At 47.8% G+C, this 22,948-nt stretch overlaps 2 protein-coding genes across 8 annotated transcripts in view; one reads left to right on the plus strand and one right to left on the minus strand.

The window, feature by feature from the left end:
* ASPA (aspartoacylase) overlaps positions 1-22,948 on the plus strand; it is a 74,047-nt gene that overhangs the window by 38,159 nt on the left and 12,940 nt on the right. Inside the window, exons 1-4 of one of the 7 annotated variants that reach the window (XM_044430382.1) lie at positions 9,145-13,624; positions 14,158-14,242; positions 15,836-15,894; positions 16,904-17,087. The gene's annotated coding sequence lies outside the window, so the exon portion shown is untranslated. Of the gene's footprint in view, positions 1-9,144; positions 13,625-14,157; positions 14,243-15,835; positions 15,895-16,903; positions 17,088-22,948 lie in introns of those variants that run through there. The other 6 variants (XM_044430383.1, XM_044430384.1, XM_044430386.1 and 3 more) reach the window with 6 other exon arrangements.
* Positions 13,446-22,815, minus strand: SPATA22 (spermatogenesis associated 22). The gene is made up of 8 exons (XM_044430404.1): positions 22,773-22,815; positions 21,464-21,592; positions 19,050-19,101; positions 18,769-18,858; positions 17,674-18,010; positions 16,304-16,433; positions 14,416-14,513; positions 13,446-13,637 (listed from the first exon to the last, which is right to left on the minus strand). The coding sequence occupies exons 1-8, from the start codon at positions 22,813-22,815 to the stop codon at positions 13,446-13,448; spliced, it is 1,071 nt and encodes a 356-aa protein (XP_044286339.1).

Genomic DNA, 22,948 nt, shown 5'->3' on the forward strand with positions numbered 1-22,948 from the left:
TCCTGGAGTGATTCCGATGGTTGGAATGTGTTTAGAAGGGGCAGAAATGATGAGCTGGGCAGAAAAAGCTACTCTAGGAAGGCTTTTTGAAAATCACCCTCTTTTCAATGGAACTTTACCCCTATATTAGGGTTAGGGTGTGCACCAGGGTAGGGTTAGGGTTAGGAAAACGAGGTGTCCTGGAGTGATTCCGATGGTTGGAATGTGTTTAGAAGGGGCAGAAATGATGAGCTGGGCAGAAAAAGCTACTCTCGGAAGACTTTTTCAAAATGGCCCTCTTTTCAGTGGAACTTTACCCCTATATTAGGGTTAGGGTGTGCACCAGGGTAGGGTTAGGGTTAGGAAGACGAGGTGTCCTGGAGTGATTGTGACGCTTGGAATGTGTTTAGCATGGGCAGAAATGATGCGCTGCACAGAAAAAGCTACTCTAGGAAGACTTTTTCAAAATCACCCTATTTCCAATGGAACTATACCCCTATGTTAGGGTTAGGGTGTGCCCCAGGGTAGGGTTAGGGTTAGGAAGACGAGGTGTCCTGGAGGGATTGTGACGCTTGGAATGTGTTTAGCATGGGCAGAAATGATGCGCTGCACAGAAAAAGCTACTCTAGGAAGACTTTTTCAAAATCACCCTATTTCCAATGGAACTATACCCCTATGTTAGGGTTAGGGTGTGCCCCAGGGTAGGGTTAAGTTTAGCAAAACAAGGTGTCCTGGAGTGATTCTGATGGTTAGAGGGTGTTTAGAAGGGGCAGAAATGATGAGCTGGGCAGAATAAGCTACTCCAGGAAGGCTTTTTCTATTTTCAGTAGAACTATACCCCTATGTTAGTGTTAGGGTGTGCACCAGGGTAGGGTTAGGATTACCCTGACGACGGGCTGTAGCTTTTTATTCCAGCGAGACGGGCAAGGTTGTCCGGGGCTTCCCAGTCATTCGGTCTCCTTTTTAATAGAGTCATTGGCAGGGTGCTCAGCATCAGGTTAGAGCTCTCCTCCAGACCACCCTTCTCTTTAACCTCCCCTGCCCCGAATAGCTTGATTTTTGCACAGAGCTTCTGGGTAATAGCACACCGCCGTTTAGGAACATTCGAGCACTCCTGGGAGAGTTGTGGTCCACTGGACAACAGCCCTTCGAGGTAGGCCGGTATTAGGGTCCTCCTCCTGGGAGAGCTGAAGGACTGGCCTTAAGGCACCGGGCACGGAGTGACCAGCTGGGGCTTGCTCTGAGAGCGCCCGGTCAGGTTCGGCAGGGGGACGGACGGAGAGGCGTTCTTTCTTTCCCGCGTGCATTTTGGGTGCGAGAGCACACTTCTGGTTGGGCAGAGGAACTTGCTGGCTCTCCGGCCGGGTTTTCGGTTTCTCTCTTCCCAGAAAGCCACAGAACAAGCTGACTTCCTGACGTAGGAAGGACCGTTCGGAGAGGCATTCTGGGAGGGGAGGTGATGTGGAGGCGCCACCGACGCTCCGAGCGCAGGGAATTTTTCCCTGCCGGTTCCAAAATTAGCAGGATGACTGCTGGCACGTAGAGCTGGATTCCTTCAGAAGTTTCACTTCCTGTCTTGCATGGCGGAGTCTCCCTTGAAGTCGCTTTGAAGTTGACAACTTTAACGTGGGATCAAAGGAAGTCGATCGACGCTGCTTGTCCTTTTGGCTATGACCGCTTCCAGGATCAGAGGCAATGTGCTTATAGTGCATCAGTTGCTGGGGAACATGGGTGGGGGGGTGCTGTTAGACTCCTGCTAGTGGGTTTCCTGTGGGCGGGTGGCTGGCCCCTGTGTGAGCAGAAATCTTTGAGAGCTCTTATGGCCAAGAACAGCCACATTTAAGGTTAGCAACTGAGCCAGCGCAGCCCAGATGCAGCTGTGGCACCTCACTGTGGACTAGCGTCCTGTGAAGTTCAGTCTGGCCTTAGCCCATCAGTTTCGATCAACGCCCTACCTGACATTCTCCCTCTGGTCCCTGGCATCAGACCAGTGTCCATTTTATCTCAGAGCGTCTGTGTGAGATGCCAGAGGGCATTTCATTCCAGCGAATGAGCTGGTGCGTGAACCCATCATGATGCAGAGAGCACGAGTCAGGGCCTGGAACAGAATTCCCAGAAGAGACGTGAGGACAGAGGCCGTGTGGGAGTTCATCCCGGGATCGGGCCGTGGTGGTCCTGGTACCCGCTCTTGCTTCACGGCCTTCCCAGAAGCGAAGAGGCCTGCAGGAGAGGCGCAGGACCGCAGCTCCCACCGATACCTTGGAGTGGCGTTTTTGTGCAGAATAGCTGCCACTTATGGACGTGGGAGAAATTTGTCCTTGTTCCTTTTTAAATTGGAATTTGCTCGGTTCTCGCCTTCCAAACCCAGCACAGATGCAGAGGCCACCTGTGATCCAAGGCCGTGTTTTCCTGCGTTTGAAGCTGCGATGCGCCGGACAGCACACGCCTGCTGAAACAGACATACGAAAGGCGGGGGGCCTTTGAAAAACACACATGCAGACGCTTTAAGCAGTAGAAGAATGATCCATTTAAAGCTGTGTGTGACTGATGCAATGGGCAAATTTCCACACAGAACCCGCCCCCCCCCATACCTTATTCTGATATGAACATGCGTTTTGGCGTGGGTTTTTGAGAATCCCAACACATTTGAAATCTGTTTGCATGCAGGTAGGTTTTCCCCAGCCCACGATCCCTTGGTGGCTCCGACAGGTCTAAATTTAGCACACCGAGCAAGCTGTTCTTTGCTGGGTGGATTGTTTAACATTATCCTTTAAAAAAGAAAACCGGGGCTCTTTGGCAGTGAGCGTCTCCAGGGCAGACTGCCTGAAATAAAGCCATAGGTCACTCGGTTCTCCGTTGGCTTCCGCCCTCCCTGCTTCTTAGAGACGTGGAATAAACACCGCTCGGTTCGCTCCCCATGAGGACAAGGAGAACCGCCCTTGGCTTTTCCAGGAGAGGTCCTGAAGGACGGGGATGCTGGGTCCCCGTAGGGCAGGTGGCTGAGTCTTGGAGTCTGCCTCCATCTAGGAGCTCGGCCGGGAATTGCAGCCACGGCTCTTTCGCCGTGCTTGACCCTGCGGCCGCTGTCCGGGCTCGCTGCTGCCACGCATCGGATGTGGGGGCCCCCGAAAATCCTCCACTGGCACCGCTGGGTTGACGGATCGGCACCATGCTGGTTCACAGGGGCTGCTCTGGTCTGTTTCCTGGAAGGGAGCACGAGGGCGGTCCCAGGGCCGTGTGCCTCTTGGCACGTGCCCGCCAGAGCCCAGTGCCGGGGCTGATGGGGAGGGGTCGGGGGCCCACGTCTCTGTTTGGACGGCAGCTGCCACAACACGGCCCCTGCCCATGCCAGTGCTTCTTTTCTTGGTTTTTGTTACGAAACAAGCAGAGGGTAATTTCAAGTGGATGCGTCTCATCCTGAGGTTTCAGTTTCTCACTTGCGACACTCAGGAGTTCCGATGTGTCCGGCAGCCCCCAAAGGACGAGGGCCCCAACTCCGCATCGAAGCCTGTGCCGGTTCTCCGTGGAAAGGAACGGAAACGACTGGATGCATCTTGGCGCCTCTCCATCGTGGCCACCACCGTTTCATAATACCTCAAAGGCCTCACACGGAACAATCAGTTCAAGTTGCGACAACCCAGATTCAGGCTGGACGTCAGGAGAAGCTTCCTCACAGTCAGAGCAATAGGGCAGTGGGACCGGCTGCCTGGAGAGGTGGGGGGCTCTCCCACCCTGGAGACACTCTCAAAGGAACTGGGCAGCCCCCTGAGTGGGGTGGTGTGACCTGGTGTCCTGCAGCAGCAGGAGGATGGATGGCCTTCACGGCCCCTTCCAGCTCTGCTATTATATGATTCTATGAAACAGTTGTCTATTGATGCAAAGATACCCAGAGCAGCCAACAAAATGAGACAGCTCAGGCTCCCAATCTGAAGTCACAGCTCACAAGGAAAGGAGAATGGGGAGAGAGAAGGAAAAAGCAGGCCTTCAGCAGGGCAGGGCAGGGCCCACCTGGCTCTCCCGCGCGGGATGCTGCCCGCCTGCTTTCTGCTTAGAGCATGGAACTGTCCGAGGTGCTGCTTTTGGCCTCTGCCAGAGATTGTTCTGCTTCTGCCAAATATGACCTCGTTTCTGTGACTCGACTCGGCACAGCTGCCCTGATCGGAGCCCCCACCCCGGTGCCGCCTGCTTCCCTCAGGACCCGCGAGTCCCCACGGAGCTGGGCACCCCCTGTGGTGGGGCAGACAGCGCGGAGCTGGGCAGACGGCTGGTCCCGCGTGGGGCCGTCCTGCGCGCATCGCTAGCCCCCCGGATGAGGAGAAGCCGCATTTTCCCTGCCCGAGTGGAAACAGGAGCAGATGATTTACAGCCGGGTTGTAATTCCTCCGGAAGAGGGCTGAATGTGGAGAGGAACCCCCAGCCGCTGAGCAGAGCTGTGGCACCCCCACTCCGCCGGAGTCGGAAGATTAGAAAGCAGAAATAAAAGGTGACCTTCTGTTAAATTGATGCTTGCGCTTGTGGCCGTAAACCATTCTGCAGCTGACAATGACTTTTCGGGCAAAGGACTCCAGCAAGGGATTTTTAATGGGCACATGTTGGGGGAGCCGAGCTGAGGGTTAAGTGTCAGAAGGATGCTGGCAACAATAATTGCGCGGGCCAAGTCAGGTCGCAGCCGGCCCGGCAAAGGTGACTGTTTTGAGCGCATCCGTGGGCTCCAGAGGGCTGCTTGGCCCTCTCGTGGCTTGGTTTTTGGGGCTGGGGGGCCCTCAGGGGCTTGGTTTTTGGGGCTGGGGGGCCCTCAGAGTTCCCTCCACTCCTTCCAATGCTCTTGTTCTTGCTGTCCAAAGTTGCCAGCTGTAACTCCTCAAAAACCGTCTTCCCTACAAGCCCCTTACCTGGGTGGGAGGTACAGAAATAATATTCCATCAGGGGGACTTCTGGCCGGGCTCAAAGTGGGCTCGGGAATATCAGTGGGTGTTTGAGATCGGTGACGGAAGGGGGTCCTCCAGGGGGCGGGGCTTGGAAACTAGGCCCTACCCCCAGCAGAACTTCACGCCACTGGGGGGGTCCCCCCTGCAGTAGCCCCTAACCCAAAGGGCAAGCAACTGAATGACACTGGGGGAGACGAACCCTTCCCGTCCTCCGGTACTTTCCCAGCTCCCCTTTTCAGCTTGGCTCTCCCCACACGGGATCAGCTGCTCCCGCTGCCAGCAGCCAGCAGGGCCGGCGCCCGGCAGAGAGGGGTCCTGCGGTCCGAAGAAATCGGGAGTGAGCAGTGAGGCAGCCAAGTCCACTGGCGACCACAAATGATTTAGGGGGTTAAAATAAAGCGTTCCGGAAGGAACGGTCCAGAGCACAGGAACGGGCGCCAAAATGGCCAGAATGTGCAGCACAAGCAAGCGCAAAGCAGTGTCTCTCCCAGGAAAACGCTCCAGCTTTGTCCGTGCGCTGGCTGGCCCGGATCGTGGAGCTTCAGTGGCTTTTTGCTGGCTTGGCAAAAGCGTCCGGCTGCTGTCGGAAAGGTAAACTCCGCACGGGGCGCTTTAGGAAAGAAATCGGAAATTAAGCTGCCGGAGTCACATTCCCCTTATCCAGTGCTTTTTTTGTCATAGAACGCACCGGAACGGAGTTCCGGCACCTTTTTTCGACAGATTTTCCAAGTTTTAAAAGTAACTTTTGGAAAGTTGATGTTTGGTCCACATGGGTTTGAATCGCCCTGTCGAGCATTAGTAGGCCGGCGGCAAAATCATTCAGACGGTGCATGCGGGCTGCTTGTGTGTCAAGTCCGATGCGTGTGTATGTCGTCCGCGCTGGGTATGATGGCACTGCTCGCTTTGTGATTGGTCGTGTGGTCGCGTGCTGGGTGCTTACTGTGGGCGGTGACCATTTTGTTTCATTACACAACTGACGTGTGTGAGTGTGTCTACAGTGATTGGCTACATGCGAAAGGTAAATAATTTCATGAGTTCCGGCACCTTTTTTCTTGCAAAACAAGCACTGCCCTTATCCAGATCTGTGGGGTGACCACGGTTAGAATATGGCGAGTCCTTCTGGTCACTGCACTGCAAGCTCCTTGGGGCAGACACCTGCCCGTCCACTCCCTTCTTTCAGGAGAGGTTTTCCCGTAGCATCGTGAGGAATGGGATGCAGCCGCTGCCTCGGCCCCTGCGGTTATTGAATCGAAGGAAATCCAAACACAGTTTGAAGTCTCGTAATGGCCACTCAATTTCCAGTTGAATTTGGGGGTTCTGGGGTGGTGGTTAGTGGTGTTCCGGAGCATTTCTGAACTGTGTTAGGGGAACAAGCCCTCACAGCGTAGTGGTAACAGGATTCCCTCTGTTTCTTCTGTGGATTCGTTAACTAAAGACTCTGTGGATTCGTTAACTAAAGACTCTGCTGATATACACTGGGGTCATTAGTAGCATGTGTGAATAGCCGCCTTTTCCCAGCAGCGGCAGTTTATTGAATCTTGCGGGTCTCGGTGATGGAGAGAGACCGTGCAATTCACATAATGGAGTTTAACGACTTTATTTCCCTACGTGCCTGAGGAGATATCAAAGCTGACAGCAACTTATTAGCTTATTTCAGGTTTGGACAGATCTCATTCTGACAGTTCCACTGTGCCCTGTAAAATACTTCTGAGGGGCATTTTCGGGACAGAATTAATAATCTAGAGCCAGTGTGGTGTGGTGCTTGGAGTAGGGACTTGGGAAATCTGGATTCAGGCCTCCAGCTGGCCAGGAAACTCCCTGGCTGATGTAGGGCCGATCAGTCACGGCCTCGCCTTCCTCACAGGGTTGTGAGGATAGAAAGGTGTGGGAGAGAAATCGGCAAGCCCCCTCAGGTTCCTTGCAAGAGAGAAAAGAGTGGGTTATAAAAACAGGGTAATAATAACATTTATTATTATTATTAATCAGAGCCAGCAAGATGGCTGCCCTTTTCCCATACTCTGGGGACAGGCTTGTGTTGTTTAGGATCACAACCATTTCTTTGAGCTTTAACCTGCATTTTTATAGGATTTTGCCAGGTGCTGGGATTTTATCATTTTCTTTGATTTTTCTTGTGGGATTCAAAAGCACAGTGCAATCCTGCAGCCATCCAAAAATATCCCAGGCAAGCTGTATTTCACCCATAGCCCGAACTTTTGCACTTCAGGAGAGAAGTCTGTCGTTATACAAATCTTTTTTTGGGAAAATCCTTTTTAATAATTCTGTCCTCTTCTTTCTCTCTTCCTTCTGCTGCTCTCCTAGTGTTCATCATGGGATTTGGGCTTTTGGTCTATCCTTTTGGCCTCAGCTCCGCCACCGTGAGGCAATACTGTGAAGATTCGAGCATCTACTATTCAGGAGACTGCCAGATCGGATGGGGGTACATGCTAGCGATTGTTGGCGTCATGTTGTCTGTCTTTCTGCCGTTCTTTGCAAAATATGCACCGAAAGAGCATGCCTCTCCCACCCCAATACCCACAATTTTATAGCATTTATCCGTATCTAACCAGTGCTCCCGTCTGGAATCTGCAGACCACAAAATCTCGGAACATGTCCGTTTCGCTTTGCTGCTTAAAGAGACGAGAACAAGGGAGGATTCCTGAGTTTGCTACAAAAGACCCAAAGTGCTTTGATGAGTCTTCCATATATGTGGGAAAAAAAAAATAGATCTGCGCTAAGGTTGCTGAGCAGCAGAAAACATGCTGCCTGTAAACATCCCTATGGGTGGATATCTCGAAAAAGTAGAAGAATGAAATCCGGCTTTTTCCTCAAAATCTCTCTACCTCCCAGTTTCTTTTCATGTTCCAAAATCTTTTTAAAGCCTCAATTCATGTTTGTATCTTGTTAGAATACCCGAACTTTTCTGAGCCTCGCTGTTTTCAGCGCAGTTGTGCAATTTTGTGAGTTACGATCTTGCGTACGCAAAGGCAAAGACGTATCACGAAAAAGGGGGTGTCAGGAAATCCATGCATTCCGATATTGAAAGTGTAAAGGGACGCTTATCTTTTTACAGTCAAAAAATAGAGTTCCCTGTACTGGCTAGTACGATTCATCTTTAGTTAAGGGGGCATTTCAGTCTCCAAAAGCAGAGAGAGGCTCAAAGTTTTTTCAGCCTGCTCTTGCACCCCATTAAGAGTCAATTTGTACAAATGGGAGATTATTTCCAAATCTATTTGTAGCTTCTAATAAGGTGTTCAGGTACAAAAACGAGTGCAAGGTGCCCATTACTTTAATAGTTGTGCAGAAGAGGGTGTTTCATGCCCAGCTATACCAGCTAAAAATCCTTTCTCTTCATAGCTGCGAAAGGGTCCACCAGCCTTTCGCTGCCCCTCAAGTCCTGGCTAAATGAAACCTTCAGAATCAGATATGGTTTATCCCTGAATTGCCAGTTGCTGGGGTTACTAAGTGCAGCAGTCTTGTGAAAACACATCAAAATGCCTGTTTTGCACTTTTGTTTTAATAACACGGCATTGCGCCTTTGGTATTCAGACCTGGTGCGTGGACCCATTTAATTGCTTAGCATAACGGGTCACTGAGTCTACACCATGGATCGGGCCAAAATATAGGTTTTCCTGAGAATTATTTGGCCCAGAAAGACTGGGATGTACTGGACACCTCTCAGCCTCTCCCTAAAGGATGCCCCTCTTCTATGGCCCTCTTAAAAATACTAAAGACGGTTGCTTCCTTTCAAACCAGATAAATCGTTTAATTTGAGCCACTAAAAACAACGCAGGTTTCCTTATTTGGTTTTTCTCAGCAATAATGCTTAATTTTCGATGCTGTAGAAAAAGAAGTCTGTGACAGAGAGGTTGGGCTCAGTCGCCCTTCTGCTTGTTGGGATCACGGACCGTTTCTCATAGGTCTGTGGTTAAGCGCGATAATTTGGTCTGGGCGAGCAGGCGGCGCATCCTGCTCGGGAGCTTCTGGCACGGGACTGGCTGGGCCTGGCAGTACCTCAGCTGGGCTCCACTTCCATGCTTATCATGCACGTGGGCCGGGGCTAGAGGAGCTAAGCTGCTTATCTAAAAATACACATTCTGACGCGAAAAGTTGTCCAGAGGTCGCCAGGATGCTAGCCGGAAAGAGCGTGACGGGGACAGGCGTCGTTTTCATGCTGGGAATTGCCACGGCCCATCGGAACGTGCCCAGGAGCCCACGCTGCATGCGTGTCCGTGGATGTCTGGCTGGGGTTTGCTAATTCACTTTTTTAAATGGTGGTTTGGTTTCGGTTTTGGGGACACACTGCTCAGGTAAGGGGGCTTAGGATGCTCGCGGGCTCCTTCTCCCTTGCCCTGGCGACGGAGCCCAGCACGGGGAAGGAAAAAGCCGCCGTCGGAGAGCTGTTGGTTGCGGAGGGCGGGGACTGTGCTGGCACAACTTTTGCCTTAAAGACAGCGAAACCGCATCCACCCCCAAGCCGTTGGCAGCCGGCTCTCCTGGCCTTGGTGTCCTTTGCGCCAGCCCGTTCCTTGGCAGCACCACCATGCGCTGCCGGATGTGGGGTTGGTACCTGCTCCGGCCAGACAGGTGGGGGTGAGGCGGCATAGCGAGCTGCGCCCACGTCCCGCTTCCTGCTTTACGGAGGAACGGCGGTGCATTCCCGGCGCTGCCGGCGAAAGGGTGGGGGAGGCTTTGGGCAAGGCGTCCTAAGCGGCTCCCCTCCCTCTGTGCATCCACCTTCCTGCGGCCCCATCACCAGCTTCTCTTGCCCACAGCCACCTCCTCACTGTCACGGAAGCGTGCAGGCTTATCGGGCAGGCAAACCCCATGGCTCCTCCTGCCCCTGCTCCTCGCCCCCTCTGTGGGGCGGCCACACACAAGGAGGTGTGGTGGCAGAAAGGAGGAGCCGCTGCGGTGGGGTGGGCCCTCGGCAAGTGCCCGGGGAAGCCGGGCCTCAACGCCGGCCCTGCGTTCAGCTAAACTGCCTTAAATGACCTGCATCATCGTTTCTGCGGGGTGGTTTAGTCGCTTTCAAAGCGCATCCTGTCACCCGGACCACGCCTTTAAATGGATCGACCCCGGCCCGATTCTGTGGCCCTGCTAGGAATCTCGGGAGCCCTCCTGCACGCCCTGCCCAGGGGGAAGCGCCTCCATTGCCCCCAGCAATGGCTTCCCAGTGTAGAGAGAGAGCCGTAAAAGCAAGACTGGGCAGAGGCGGGTTTTGTGGCAGCCAAACGAGCCCAAGCAGTCAGGGTTGCAAACGGCTTTTGTCGCCACCTGAAAATCCAGGCTTCGCCAAGGCTCAGTCCAGGCGATGGCCCGCGTGTCCGAAACCCACTTCCAGCACCCTCACAGCTGAAGAGACGAGCTTGTGGATTTCTCGGCACCAGCCCGTGTGGCTCACAACATTGTGATGTTCTCGAGATGTGAATGTCTGGAGGAGTTTGGAAATGGTCTCTCAAACGTTTAATAAGGCAGGGAGTAGAAGGGAACCAACTCACAGGTAGAAAGAAAAACCTTAAGGACAAGAAATTGGGAGGGGAAAAACCAACACTTGCAGGCTTCTTTCCTAACCAACCTGTGCCTTTTAACAGCCGAACACATTTACGCAACGGGATCAGGAATGATCAAGTCAAAATGTTCATCAGCCAGTGAAAATGTTGTACAGTGTTGTAAATACTGTATTTCTGTGTGCGTGCGTGTGTGTGTGTGTTGTTTTCTAAGATACCAATTTTCTGTAATGTTTACAGCTGTGCACTTAAGTGTTTCACTAGAAGAGTGATTCGTTGGCATGCACAAGAAAATTTGTTTTTGCAAAAACTAGGAGTTATGTTAGCCCAAGTGGGTTCGGACGCATTCCACAATGTTTCTTCTCGGGTGGACAGAAACTAACAGGTTTGTTTTTTAAAGGATCTGTACAAAATACTGTTGTAACCAAAACTTATTTCATATTTAAAGCTGGTTTCTAGAACTCAAATGTAGTAATGATGTCAAAAAATATTATTGTTTTTCTCTTGAAGTATATTTTGGAAAAACATAGACAAATGCTTCCATTTTGTATTCTTGTGTATCATTTTGAATACCTTTTTTTAAAAAAAATGCAGTTTGTTAATGCTATTTTAAACATGGGGAACAATCATATTAAATTTGAGTGATAATCCTGACGGTTCAGGTAGAAAAACGTGGTGGATCTACTTTTTCCTTTCTTGTAAAGAGTGACATAATCCACTGGCGACCATCATTTTTGCCATGGGAATGTTGCTTCTTGACAGCAACTCTCTTCCCCCAACAAAGCCAGTCTTCTGTCAGAGGAAGGGGACCTTCTGTGTCCGGTAACTCACTGCCCTTGTGGAAGTTTCCAAAAGAGAGTAGACATTCAGCGAAACTGGGCAGGGACAGGAAGCACAAGTGCCTCATACTTCCTGCTCTTCCAGACATTAAAAGCCATGTGCAGAATGTCACATATGCATGTCCCCTTCCCCATCAGCCATTTCCAAGTGGCGTGCGGCAAGAGAGCCGGCTTACGAGCACGTAAGCCAGAAGCACCCCCGCTTGGCAGACTATTGTAGTGTCCAGATTAAGTGTTCTGGTCCCCTTGCCTTCTTGCAGCCATATATTGCTGACGCAGATCATTTTGCCACAGAGTGCTTAGGCAGAGCTGCAAAGCTGCACTTAAACATAATCATTGACTGAATTCAGAGTCTGCAGAGAAACATCACTGCAAAGACCCCCCTGGGAAATATGTTTACCAATACTTTTAGTACTGAGCACTGGGAAGCTACTTTCTTTCTTTTTGACAAGTTCATTCTGCAAGTTAAACGGTGCATAATAAGGAGTTCTTTCTTGCAAAACAGTAACAAATACTGGTTCAGGTTCACGTTTTATTCTAAATCTATATATAAATCTATATCGATATAATTTTATGTGTAACTAAAAGCTACATGACTGTGGTTCCTGTATTTTCGTCTAGGTGGGTCCTTTTCTTTAAGAATATTAACTCATTGCTCCCCTGTATTGGACTCGTTAAAGAAATACTTCTGATGATTTGAAATGTGGATTTTCTGATTTGCCAACACTGTGTTATAATAAAAGCGATTCATGCTGTCCAAAGAGTTTGCTTTCATTTTGCATCCACTCAGCAAACTTAAGTGTGCACAGAGGAGGAGGAAATTGTGCCAGATGAATCACGTGTGTGGCGTGGCGGTGGCTGGCAGGTCAGGATGGTTTTGGTGTGGTGAGTGTGAATATTCACTGGTGCCATCGAGGGGGAAGATGAGGGCACAGGCCAGGGCCCCCCACAAACCAAGGTGCTGGTGACAAGTGGCAGCGTTTGCCTTGTGTTCCTGTTTGTTTGTTTTTTAACTTTTCACAGCAGGTTTCCTGTGGAGGGAACTCCAGCCAAAGCCACCCTTTTATTGGCTCAGCATATCCCTTTCCCGTGGGCAGGCTTGTCTGTTGAAATTGCCCCAAGTGGCTTTTTCGCTGCAAAGAAAAAAAAGCCAGGCCCTCATTACATCTTCCCAGCAAGTAGGAAAACAACTACAGCCCAGGTGACCTCTAATTTCTCTGTCATCTCTCCGTGTGGCAGCCTTTGCTAAAAGCCATAAGTCAACCCTAATCTTGGATCTTATTTTGGCCTTCAGTCTCGTAACATATGATCTTGTTGAAAAAAATATTTAAAGCGCTGGTTGTCTTTCCCACACATTCAGGGGAACAGAGGACCTGTCTCTCTGCGATTGAATCTGATTGGCAGCTAAAGTAGATTTTGGAAGCATGTTTCATTAGAGCGAAATAGATGGTTAATACCTGAATCCTTTAAAAAGCTGCATACTCCGAGTAATTTCTTAAAACTGCACTGAAAAGGCAAATGGGTAATAGTTTTGAATTAATATCGATTTTATGTTCACTTCTAATCCATTTGAGATAGTAGTGAAATTAGTTACTTTTTTCTGCTACAATGGCTTGAACTAAGTGGAATACATTGGAAATGCAGGAAAGTGACCCTAAATTACATTCTCAGCAATAACCGACATAGGGAACTGACTTAGCAGTTTTATCAACAGAAAAAAACTACCAAGAATACATGGGGGAATGAACACTTCTGCAGTATCCTGTTATATGTTCCATTAGGTGCTGAAATTCCCCCGCTAGCCCTTTGTAATACCTCTTACCAAGCTTCCAGTTTTAGTAAGCCTAGCCTGGCACTTGCCTCAATCGATCTGCTACTGCCTCCATACCTTTACAATTTCAATTTCTAAAAAGTAAGGGCTATTGTATTGGTTAGGTTTTAAAATGTGATTGCTATATTTGAACGTGCCTTGGCTTCATTTAGTAGATATTCCCCAGCTTTACAAGGAAAAGCTAATGAACCGCCCAGATCTTTAAAAAAGATGGAAACAAACAAAAACAAATCCTGACGATAGTAACTTGGCGTACAACAAATGAGAACAACATAACTATTCTAGATAACTTTCCCCGCTTATGGATGTATGCAGGAGTTTGTCTCTTTTGCTTCACAGGTTTGAACTGTTACACAGATACTTAAGTTTCATTGCTTGATTTTACATATTTGCTCATCTCAACATCTGAAGCTTTGACAAAATCTTGGAAAGTCTGCTGTTCCGTAACGGTTGCTGGTCGTACAGACACACACTGGAAAACCTTCCTTTTGGTATCATAGTTTCCCACACACCTGTGAACCTGACCTCGGATTAATCTTGGTAAGTCCCAGTCCTGTTTCAAAAGAATGCAAAGTTATTCCTTTCGTTTTTCTTAGCCTGAAACCAATTCCCAAAAGAGCTATGCAGCAAGATTGGTCCTGAAGATGATTTCCCTGAAGGTGGAAAGAAATCTAAGTGATGCTTTTCCACTTCAGCTTTTGAATGTAAAAATGTTATTGAAACTCCATAGGTGTGAATAAAGAGGAATATTTCACACAATTCACTCTAAAAATATAAATTTATCCTGAGTGGGGGCTCTTATCTGGATATTGGGTTCAGTTGAAGGGTTTCTTAATCAGCCACTGAAGACTTTCAGTCAAAAACATTCAGCAAACAACAGTATCAATTTCAATTGATTGCCCTTGTAAATTGAGACTGAAAATGTGTAATAGATTTAATTATACGCTGTGTCTGTCAGTCAACATGTTTTGTATATTATTGTGAGTGTTGAAATCGGTTCTTTTTTGTCAATTCATCTTTGCTTGTACCTTTTGTTGTGAAGTTTTAACTATGTTTATGAATTATTTTAACAGCCAGCAGTAAGGAATTCAGGATTTTGGCCCCATGGGAGTAACTTGGCCCTGGCAGAAAATCTCCGACTGCCAGCTGCTCCCCCAGGTACACCCCCCTTCTCATGTCCCCCCCCCCCCCCCCAGAGGCTAAAGGGAGAGGGCCCCCTGCTGACAGCAGCCCCTGCACACACTGATTGTACAGATGCTTTCTACTTTGGCATAAATGTGGCTTCTTCAGCATGCTTAGCATATGCTTGAGGAGACATGAAAAGTACTCACAATTTCGTAGAAGACGCACGACACCGTCTCCTTCCCATCCCTCAAAAGGAAAGTCTTTGCACTGTACGGCCCGGGAGTGACTGCAGAATCCAGAGTGCCTAAGCGAGCAGAAAAGGCAATCCAGACCAAAACATGTTGCCCTAGGCAGCCCTCAGCCCTCGCCTTCTGGATGAGCTGGTGCTTCAGCTCCCACGGCCATGCTGGCCGGGGATTATGGGAGATGTAGCCCCAACACCTCTGGAAGGAGCTGACGTGGGGAATGCCATTCTGAGGTATTTTAGAAGCAAAATATCTTAAAGCTCTATTTGGTTGGCCGTGCAAGGAGACAGAGGGTGGGTACCCATCTTCTGAGTTAGCCAGGTGATGGCATGGAAGGCTCACAACCAAGAACCCCCCCGGGCTGTGGCCACCCGGTCTCCCTCCTCAGGCCTAGAGAGGAGGAGGAGGAGGAAGAGCAGCCGCTGCCACATGTTCATTCTGGCAAGCAGCGAGGGGCGATAGAGCAAGCAGGATCAGACCAAAGGTTGCCTTCAGACAATAGGGTTCCAGTGTGGGCTGCCATTGAACGACGGGTCATTGGGTTGCCTGAACCCAGCCATGCCAACAAGCCGTGGTTGGTTAACTGTGGACATCCTACAGTTCGGTGACAACCCATACTCAGCCCTTGAATGTGGTTATCATGCTATCCGAACTCAGCCACTGAGGGCATATCGTTTCCTCCAACAACAACAACGGCCTCCAGAGCTTGCACCGAACTTACCTTTTTATTTAGGGACTTATTTAACCAAGCAGCATCCAAGTCTGCCAATTCCCTTGCTTGTCAGTTGAGATAATTTTTATTTGGGTTAAGCAAGGTCGAGTAGTAGCAGTTCTACTTAGCATTTTTTAAATGGGAGGGAGCAAGAGTCCTTCAGAGGAAGTGATGGAAGGAGACGCAGAGAAAAGCTTTTGTTGAGGAAAACATCTTTTAAAGGATACCGTAAAAGGGTTTTGGGAGGAAAGACGGCCAGTGATAATGCGAAGGGATGGAGTGGGCAGAGAATTGGTTTGCTGAGGGACTTTTGGAGGGACAAGAGGGTTTTCTGGAAAGGGAGGAATAATACATTGTAAATTGGATCAGTGATCAGCTTTCTTGCCCCTTAGCACTGTTAGGCCCACCACTTTCGGGGTGTCAACCCTTTTTTGCCTGAGGTTTCCAAGAAGCTCTCGGGGAGCCATGGAATATTGGCAAGGACAAATACCAAAAACACCCACAGAAAATGGCCGTGGGGCCAGGGAAGGGAAGGGGGGCTGGCCTTTTGGGAAACCTCAGAAGACCAAACATCTCCCCGGCCTAGTCACTCTCGCAGTCATTTCATAAAGCGCCCCCCCCCCCATTTAGCAATCCGCGGTTGCAAAGCATCTCTTTGTTCCCTCCTAGCATTGCGTTTCCAACAGCGGGAAGCTTGCAGGCCTCATGGAAATCGACAGGGAGAGCAGGTGGGGGACAGCGGCTATTCCGTTGCCCGTTCGCATCATCCGTTGCCCCGGGGTATCTGTGCCACATAACTTCCCATTCTAATTTCTGAGGGCCCTCCAAGGAGAAGGGTATGTCTCTGCCACACCGCAGGTCAGCAAATCCGGAGCAAGCTCTGCTGCTCCTTTCCCCAGGGTGCAATTGCTCTCTTGCATTTACCCATTTCGTGTCACTCCTGTCCCACCTCCATTGCATAGTACCGGATTGTTTCAGGGTGGGTTTTGAGAAACTGGAAGGGATTCAAGGGTTGGGTCGCTCGCCAGAAATGCCCCTTATTCAAAGAGTTGGGGATGTTGACTGACATGAGAAAAAGCAGAATTGTCTTTTCTGCTGTTACAGCACCAGTGCAAACAACACGGCTATTGTACTCACCCAATACTTCAAATAACAGTGGGGCTTTATGTGTGAACTGACTCCAGTGCTTCATGCTTTCAATGACCGCACATATCATTCTGAGCGAATTGTCGTTTTCTTGCAGTTTGGCTTGATGTACCGGCCCTTTCTTTCACACGGAGACAAAGGGAGAAAGTGGCATTCATGAAAGACCTTTGTGCAGTGTGAGCACAGCACTCCAGTGTTTAAAATTATCTTTCTGAATTTTTCTTTTCTGCCCACCCTGACCTGGCTTTTTTAAAACTCAGGGTGAGAGGGACAGGGTGAGAATTTACAAGATCTTTCTGCCCTGAACTGAGCAAAGCAATTTTCTTTCTACTTACTGCAGGACAGTTTAATGGGCCAATATGGGAACGGATGCACCTGTGTGACAAATGATCCGAGCAAATCATTTACACGCAGGACAAACTTGTTTGCACCTAAAAGGGGGTGAATTCTTGGAGAAAAGCTCTGATGGAGATGTTACTGGGGTCATTTACAGTGTTCACCAGTGATATCACCAAGGTTTATAATTATCTGGTTTGGGATACGGCTTGTGATGTTCAGCCATTTTGTTGATTAAGCATGATTTCCCACCAGACGTTCCTGGGCTCAGAAACCTAACCAAGATTCTACGGATGCAGGGCCTTCTCAGCCAACCAGGCACCCAGACCCAGCTGCTTTGGTCAGCCCACACGCAAAACTCTTCCACATCCAACGCTTCATCTTAGTGAACTTCTGATTGAACGCTCTGATCGACATAACCAAGCCACATTTTTGATCGGTGAGTATCCTTCATGTTCCTCTTCCTGATTGTTCCTTGCGAGTGTTTTATGTGCTTGTCTCTTGCTTGTTCCCAAGTTATGTACATATTTTGAGGGTAGGCGTGGAATTCCCAAGCAGCTTATCATCATCACTAAAGGTTGTAAGACGTGTAAAGGGCAAGAAAAGGTGACCCCTAATTCCCGTGATGTGCGTGGCACATTATGAGGCAAGAGACTCCTCTCGGAAAGCAGACTAGTTTTTTGCACAGCTTGCCGAGTTCACTGATAATGAGCTTAGTCTGTATGGAACTGATGAGTCCCTCATTCATCCCTGGTTTCCACTAATTCATGTAAATTTGCCCTGCTTTTGTAGGGAAATGAGCAATATTTTTGAATGCTGTAGATGAGAGGTTAAAAACAGAAGTGGAAAGGGCTAATTTGTCTCAGGGAGTGGTTTTATTTCTTGGGTGGAGAGAGATGTTTATAAATTCAGCAATTGTCTCGGGAAGTTGCAAATAAACCACTTGTGGGCGTCGGTGGGAGAATAGAATCTGCAAGACCCAGCTTGAAGAAAAGATAGATATCTAAGCTACATTAATGTTTTACCTGGATAATTTTGCCAGCCTTTCTCTCATTAGCTTTTTGTTGGCAAGGAGCCTGTTTAAATGCATAGGAAGTGCCCCGATCTTGCAGGCCTCTTGGCACGGTGTCTGCGACTGCTGGCCATTGGGTTGTGGTTGAATATTTCTGCCCTGCCGCCCACGCCTTACTGCTCTGAGATGCCTTTGGGTGGCCGGCTATTTTCTGCTGTGTTGATCCGGTCTCCGTCGAGCAATGCGCACTCTTTCCAGGCTGCGAGATCTTTCTGTTTTCTCTGCCATTGCCAAAAGCCAGAAGGTCCTTTGTTTTCCAGATGTTAGCACTGGCATTTTTCTCCTCTAGTCTGCAGGGAAAATAGCTGCTGTGGCTTAGATAGATATACACACAGACCTTAGAAGAACAACATACAACACCCTGCTTTTTGAAGACATTTCCTTCCCCGCCTGATTCGTTCTCAAAAAAGCTCAGAGGAGGAGTAGGTGAGCTGGAGCCCTTTTGGATTTTTTGAACTCCCAGAAGCTCAAGCCAGCATGGCTAAAGGTCAGGGATTCTAGAGGTTTTAGTCCAAAAGATCCGAAGGGCACCAGGCTGTCTATTCCTGTGATGGACCATCTCTCTGTAGTCATAGCCCATAACCATGGGCTCCCCACCAATCCTCCAAAGGGAGGCTGAATGCTCCAAAATGAATGGTTTGATGAGTTTTTCGGCGAATTTAGCTTAATGCTCAAAGGGGACAAATACCTTTGGCCTCAACTCCCTAAGGCTTGGCTCCCCAATCTTGAGTCAGTTTTAATTTTGAGGAGGTCATGTGTGCTCTCCTGGGGTGGGGGCAGCTCGCCCATTCATGAAAGGGCTACCACGGTGGGCACAGCTGGTCACAAAAGACTGATTTTCCAGAGGTGCTAAGGTCAACAACCGCCTGAGCCCTTCACTCTGAGGAAGGAGGCGTCAAGGAAACCCCAAAATCTGAGCGGGCTTCCCTCCCATACACTTCCTTTTTGCTAGTCATTGCACCTTTTCCTGTTATTGGAACTTCTCCCTGCATTTCTTAGGCATTAATCAATCTATTTATTAAATACATCAACTGCAGATAACACCAACCTCCAGTTGTTCAAGTTCCTGCCAACACATGACATGGAAGACTCTGACGGTGTGTTTTGGTGTCTTAACAGCGAAGGTTGACTTGTTGTGCTTCAAAAACATAATTTTGGAGGTTACCACAAGCAATGGTGAAATGGGATTTTTAAAATCATTGGCATAACTACATAGTGTCAGGTTTCCACAATGCTTAAAGGAATTCAGTTTCATATAACTCTTTGAAGTATTACAGGCCAAGGAATAGAAACCAAGATCTTAAAATGTTTGGTTTTGTTCCTACATACTCAGTTTTCTGGAGACAAGTCGGTTCAGGCCTTGTAGTTTCCCATCCGAAATCTTTAAAAGCCAAAAGGATACAGAACAGTTAATTAAAATCAAGCTTGTGATCTTGGAAATGCTGTTTTGTGATCTTGCAAGAAACATGCACATGACTCGCACTGCGTTCCTCGTTATCGGCAACATTGCTGTGAATTTTTGCCCTGATCGAGGCAAGTTTCCCCAGCGTTTAAAATAACGACACCAGTGTTGCTCGACATTTTGATTTGCCTAGAGGAGTGGTGGCGAACCCATGGCAAACGTGCCACAGTGGGCGCACAGAGCTTTCTCTGTCGGCACATGAGCCAAGTCACTCCTGCATCTCCCCAGCAGCCGAGCATCGGGTAACAGCGCACATAGGGGCCATGCGCATGCTCAGAAAGGAGTAGTGGTGCCAGGCAATGTCACAAGCCATGACTCATTAGCCATGACTTGTCCAAGCTTTCTCATGGCCAGTTAGTGCACTGCCAAGGATGGATGGATGGATTTGCTTGGACTGGCTGTAAGGTTTTTTTTTCTAAACTAAAACCTCAGTTTTAAGGTTTTATTGTAGTGTTGGCACTTTGAGATAAATAAATGGGTTCTGGGTTGGAGTTTGGGCACTCGGTCTCTAAAAGGTCCTCCATCACTGGCCTGGAGTCTCTTTGGGCCATGAAAGTGATGCAGACATCTGGTCTTTCCTCCACTGCTTGCCCACTGTGAAAAGTCAAAAGGAGACAGGAAAGCATTTCCTGTGCTGCCTGGTAATAGTACAGAAGAAGTGGAGTAGGAAGAGAGGGAGAAAAAGAAAATGTTGCAGGAAAATAATGTTTCCTTCCTTCCTGCCTGCCTGCCTTGGAAAACCCTTTTATTGACGTTTCAGATTTGGGCTGTTTAGCAGGCCAGACAATCTATGTAAAAGGTTTTTTTTTTTTTAAATGCACGCCCTGGATACAAGGGATTTCATTACTGTAATAGTGCATGGTGGGTTCTCCTTGTAGATGAAAATCTTAATAATAAGTAAGTTAGATTAAACATTAAAAAGGGCACTGTGGGAGGTGCTTTCTCCTTTATTCATTCATGAATCCTCTAAATTTTAAAGGCCTACTCTCATATGCTGGATCACTGCAGTCATCTTAACATTTAAAGTGTAGCTGCAGTCAAAACAAACAAACAAACAAACAGAACTTGTGGGATCAATCATAAAAATCAACATAGCCCTGTACAGCATCTCCATTAGTGTCCTTTCAGCTCAGATATCCCTCATAAAAAGAAGAGGAAGCAGACAGGCACCCCTGTAACTTTTGAACCCCCCACTCTCATCCAGCAAACAGGAAGTCCATTCGCTCTGAACAAAGCGAAAAGCCACAACTAGAGTGAAGATCATTGTTTATAAGCAGCTGTCGGTATAATCTATTGGTTTCCTATTTCTGGGTAAGCAGCCTGCATGGTATGAGTTCAATGCACTCTTTGAAAAAGCTGGGTAAGCAATTATTTTATGGCTGCGCTGTTATACATTACCATTTCCCAAAGACAGCATTTTAAAAGCGCAAGGCAATTGAAAGGTGGAAGTTTCTTCACTCCGAGTTCTCCCCCACACTCCCCTTTAACCAGCAAGAATACGATTAATTATAATTACAATAATTAATCCTGACAGAGTAGCCTTTTCAAGCATATTAGTGGTGACAGATATATCTTTTCCAGGAGTACAGCAGAGCACTAGTAATGTCCCTTCCTGTAAAGCATGGGCCAAGAATGTCAGCTGAAAGTAAAAGGGCAGATTTCCACGAGGTTTTATTTAAATGCCAGCCTTCTATTTAATTTATAAAGACACAAAAGGCAGCTCTACTACAGACAGGCATTTCAGTTGTGCACTGAAAAAAATTAATTTGAACCACAGCAGAATATTTGCCCCTAAGCTTGTGGTCCCTGAGAGAACATCCTAAGGCCTTGGGGATTTTTCAGATTCTGGCTGCTGCAATTGGATGAGAATTTTGTTAGGTTCCTTGTTTGTAAGAACTTAGCCAAATTTGCACATTTCGTAAACAAGATGGAGAGGTTTTTTTAAAAAATGAATTTGGGAGAGGATGAAGCTGACAGCATCTGCTAGCTTCTCCAGCACTGCATCTCCTGCATTAAGAAGCACAAAATGAAGGCGTTACGGAGTTGCAGTGGAGGATGGGTTCTGTGGTTCTAATATTGCTGCTTGTTGCCCTGCTAGCATGAAGTCAATATGTTGATTCTTTGACCTTCAGATCCCCATTCACCCTTCGGTAGGGTCTCCAAAAGCATGCATTATATTTACAAAAGATCAAAATGCAACCTTCACTTCCGAGTCCCAACAAAGGAACGTGAACAGATTTAGTTTTGTGTTTACCAGCAGCAAATGCCGCCTTCTCTGCACCTGCAAGCATGGTAGAAAAATCCAGTTTAGAAGCCAAATTGTCAGTAGCTGGCTCATTTTCAAGCGGGTTTGATGTGAGGGGTTGCCTGTTTCTTTTCCTCTGATGGAACAGTGGAACAGGGAGGCAGCCTATAATGCAAAGAGGCGAGATGAGATATTATTAGTAAACTGTGAGAATCATCAGTTGCATTACTGAAGCACACGGCCCAGCAATTTGCAATTGATGTGGCGATCCCAAAGAGAAACCTGCATGGTCCCTCATTCACACAAGGCATGGGCAGAAAGGAGGGGTGCTGCTTCCATTGGAGTGAATGGAGCTGTCTGCATAGATAGGAACTCCACACGTGGGTTGGGATGCACACCGGGCAAAAGCAAAAAGCTGTGCAGTGTTTTATAAATACGTGCTGCTGTCAGAATTAATCAGTTTGCTCATATTTATTTGAGTGAGGTGCTCTTTCCTGTTTGAGGGTGGCTACAGATCCCAAAAGGATCTTCTGCCTTTTTGAATGGCATTTCTTCTTACTTACTTACTTACTTATTTATAAAATTTGTATGCCGTCCATTACTTGCGTCTCTGAACGGCTTACAACATAAATCAAAATAACATTAATAAATTTGTCTCCTTGCACTAATATTATTATCATTTTTAGACATGTGATAACAGCATCCATACCCACACAGAATATACTTTTCCCCCTGGCCCAGGTATTCCAGCATGATGAATTGTAAATTTAACTGCTGCCTGGTTTTATTGTTTGGATGCTTCCATTTCTCCAGGTGCTATGGAGCCATAAGATTTTTTTTTAAATTGCACCCTCTAATTCTCTGGATTGTGTGCCTAGGAAAGTTGGATTTAGGGCTCTCCGTCTTTGATTTATAGGGTAGCATAAGAAAAAAAGTAAAATCCCTATTCTGGTTTGCAGGTAGACGCAAGAAAAAAAGTAAAATGTGAAGGAAAAAATATAATCTAACTGAATGGCCCTGTACAGGCCTAACCATGACATTCAACAGTAATTCTTGGGTTCATTAACCCACAGGCTGTAGGAATGCTTGCCACGATTATGCTCTTAATTAATGAACCGGCAAATTGCTGCCAAACGCCACTGCTTTGCCCAAATGAAGTCAATCACTTCAGTTCACTCATATGTGGAAAAAAATGAAATAATTCCATGGGTTGGGGGCAATAATTTCCTCAAGGTGGGTGTCTTAGGAGACATTTTATACTGCAGGACAAAGCTTCCCTTTTCCCAACCTCATGAGCGGTTTGTTAGCCATTTTACCAATTTTCCTACGTAGGAAGTTTTGATACCTGCTGTGCTACGGGCTGAACTGTCAGTAAAATTCCTCTTCATGTTTCTTCAAACATATCTGCAGACAAAGATGGACAATTTACTGCATTTTTTTATTTTTAAATCTGTAACCAATTAGTCCATTTATTTATCTATCTATCTATCTATCTATCTATCTATCTATCTATCTATCTAT

This window comes from Varanus komodoensis, unplaced genomic scaffold (genome assembly GCF_004798865.1).
Source record: "Varanus komodoensis strain SLA01 unplaced genomic scaffold, ASM479886v1 scaffold20_1, whole genome shotgun sequence".
NCBI classification, from domain to species: Eukaryota; Metazoa; Chordata; class Lepidosauria; order Squamata; family Varanidae; genus Varanus; species Varanus komodoensis.

What these genes read in the sequence shown, in the direction of transcription:
- SPATA22 (XM_044430404.1), bottom strand. Translation starts at nt 22,815, where the DNA reads ATGAAGAGGAATTTTACTGACAGTTCAGCCCGTAGCACAGCAG. An exon ending in ACTTGTCTCCAGAAAACTGA is followed by an intron (nt 18,859 to 19,049) that starts GTATGTAGGAAC and finishes ATGTTTTTGAAG; the next exon opens with CACAACAAGTCAACCTTCGC. An exon ending in CGTGCGTCTTCTACGAAATT is followed by an intron (nt 13,638 to 14,415) that starts GTGAGTACTTTT and finishes CTTTTGAAACAG; the next exon opens with GACTGGGACTTACCAAGATT.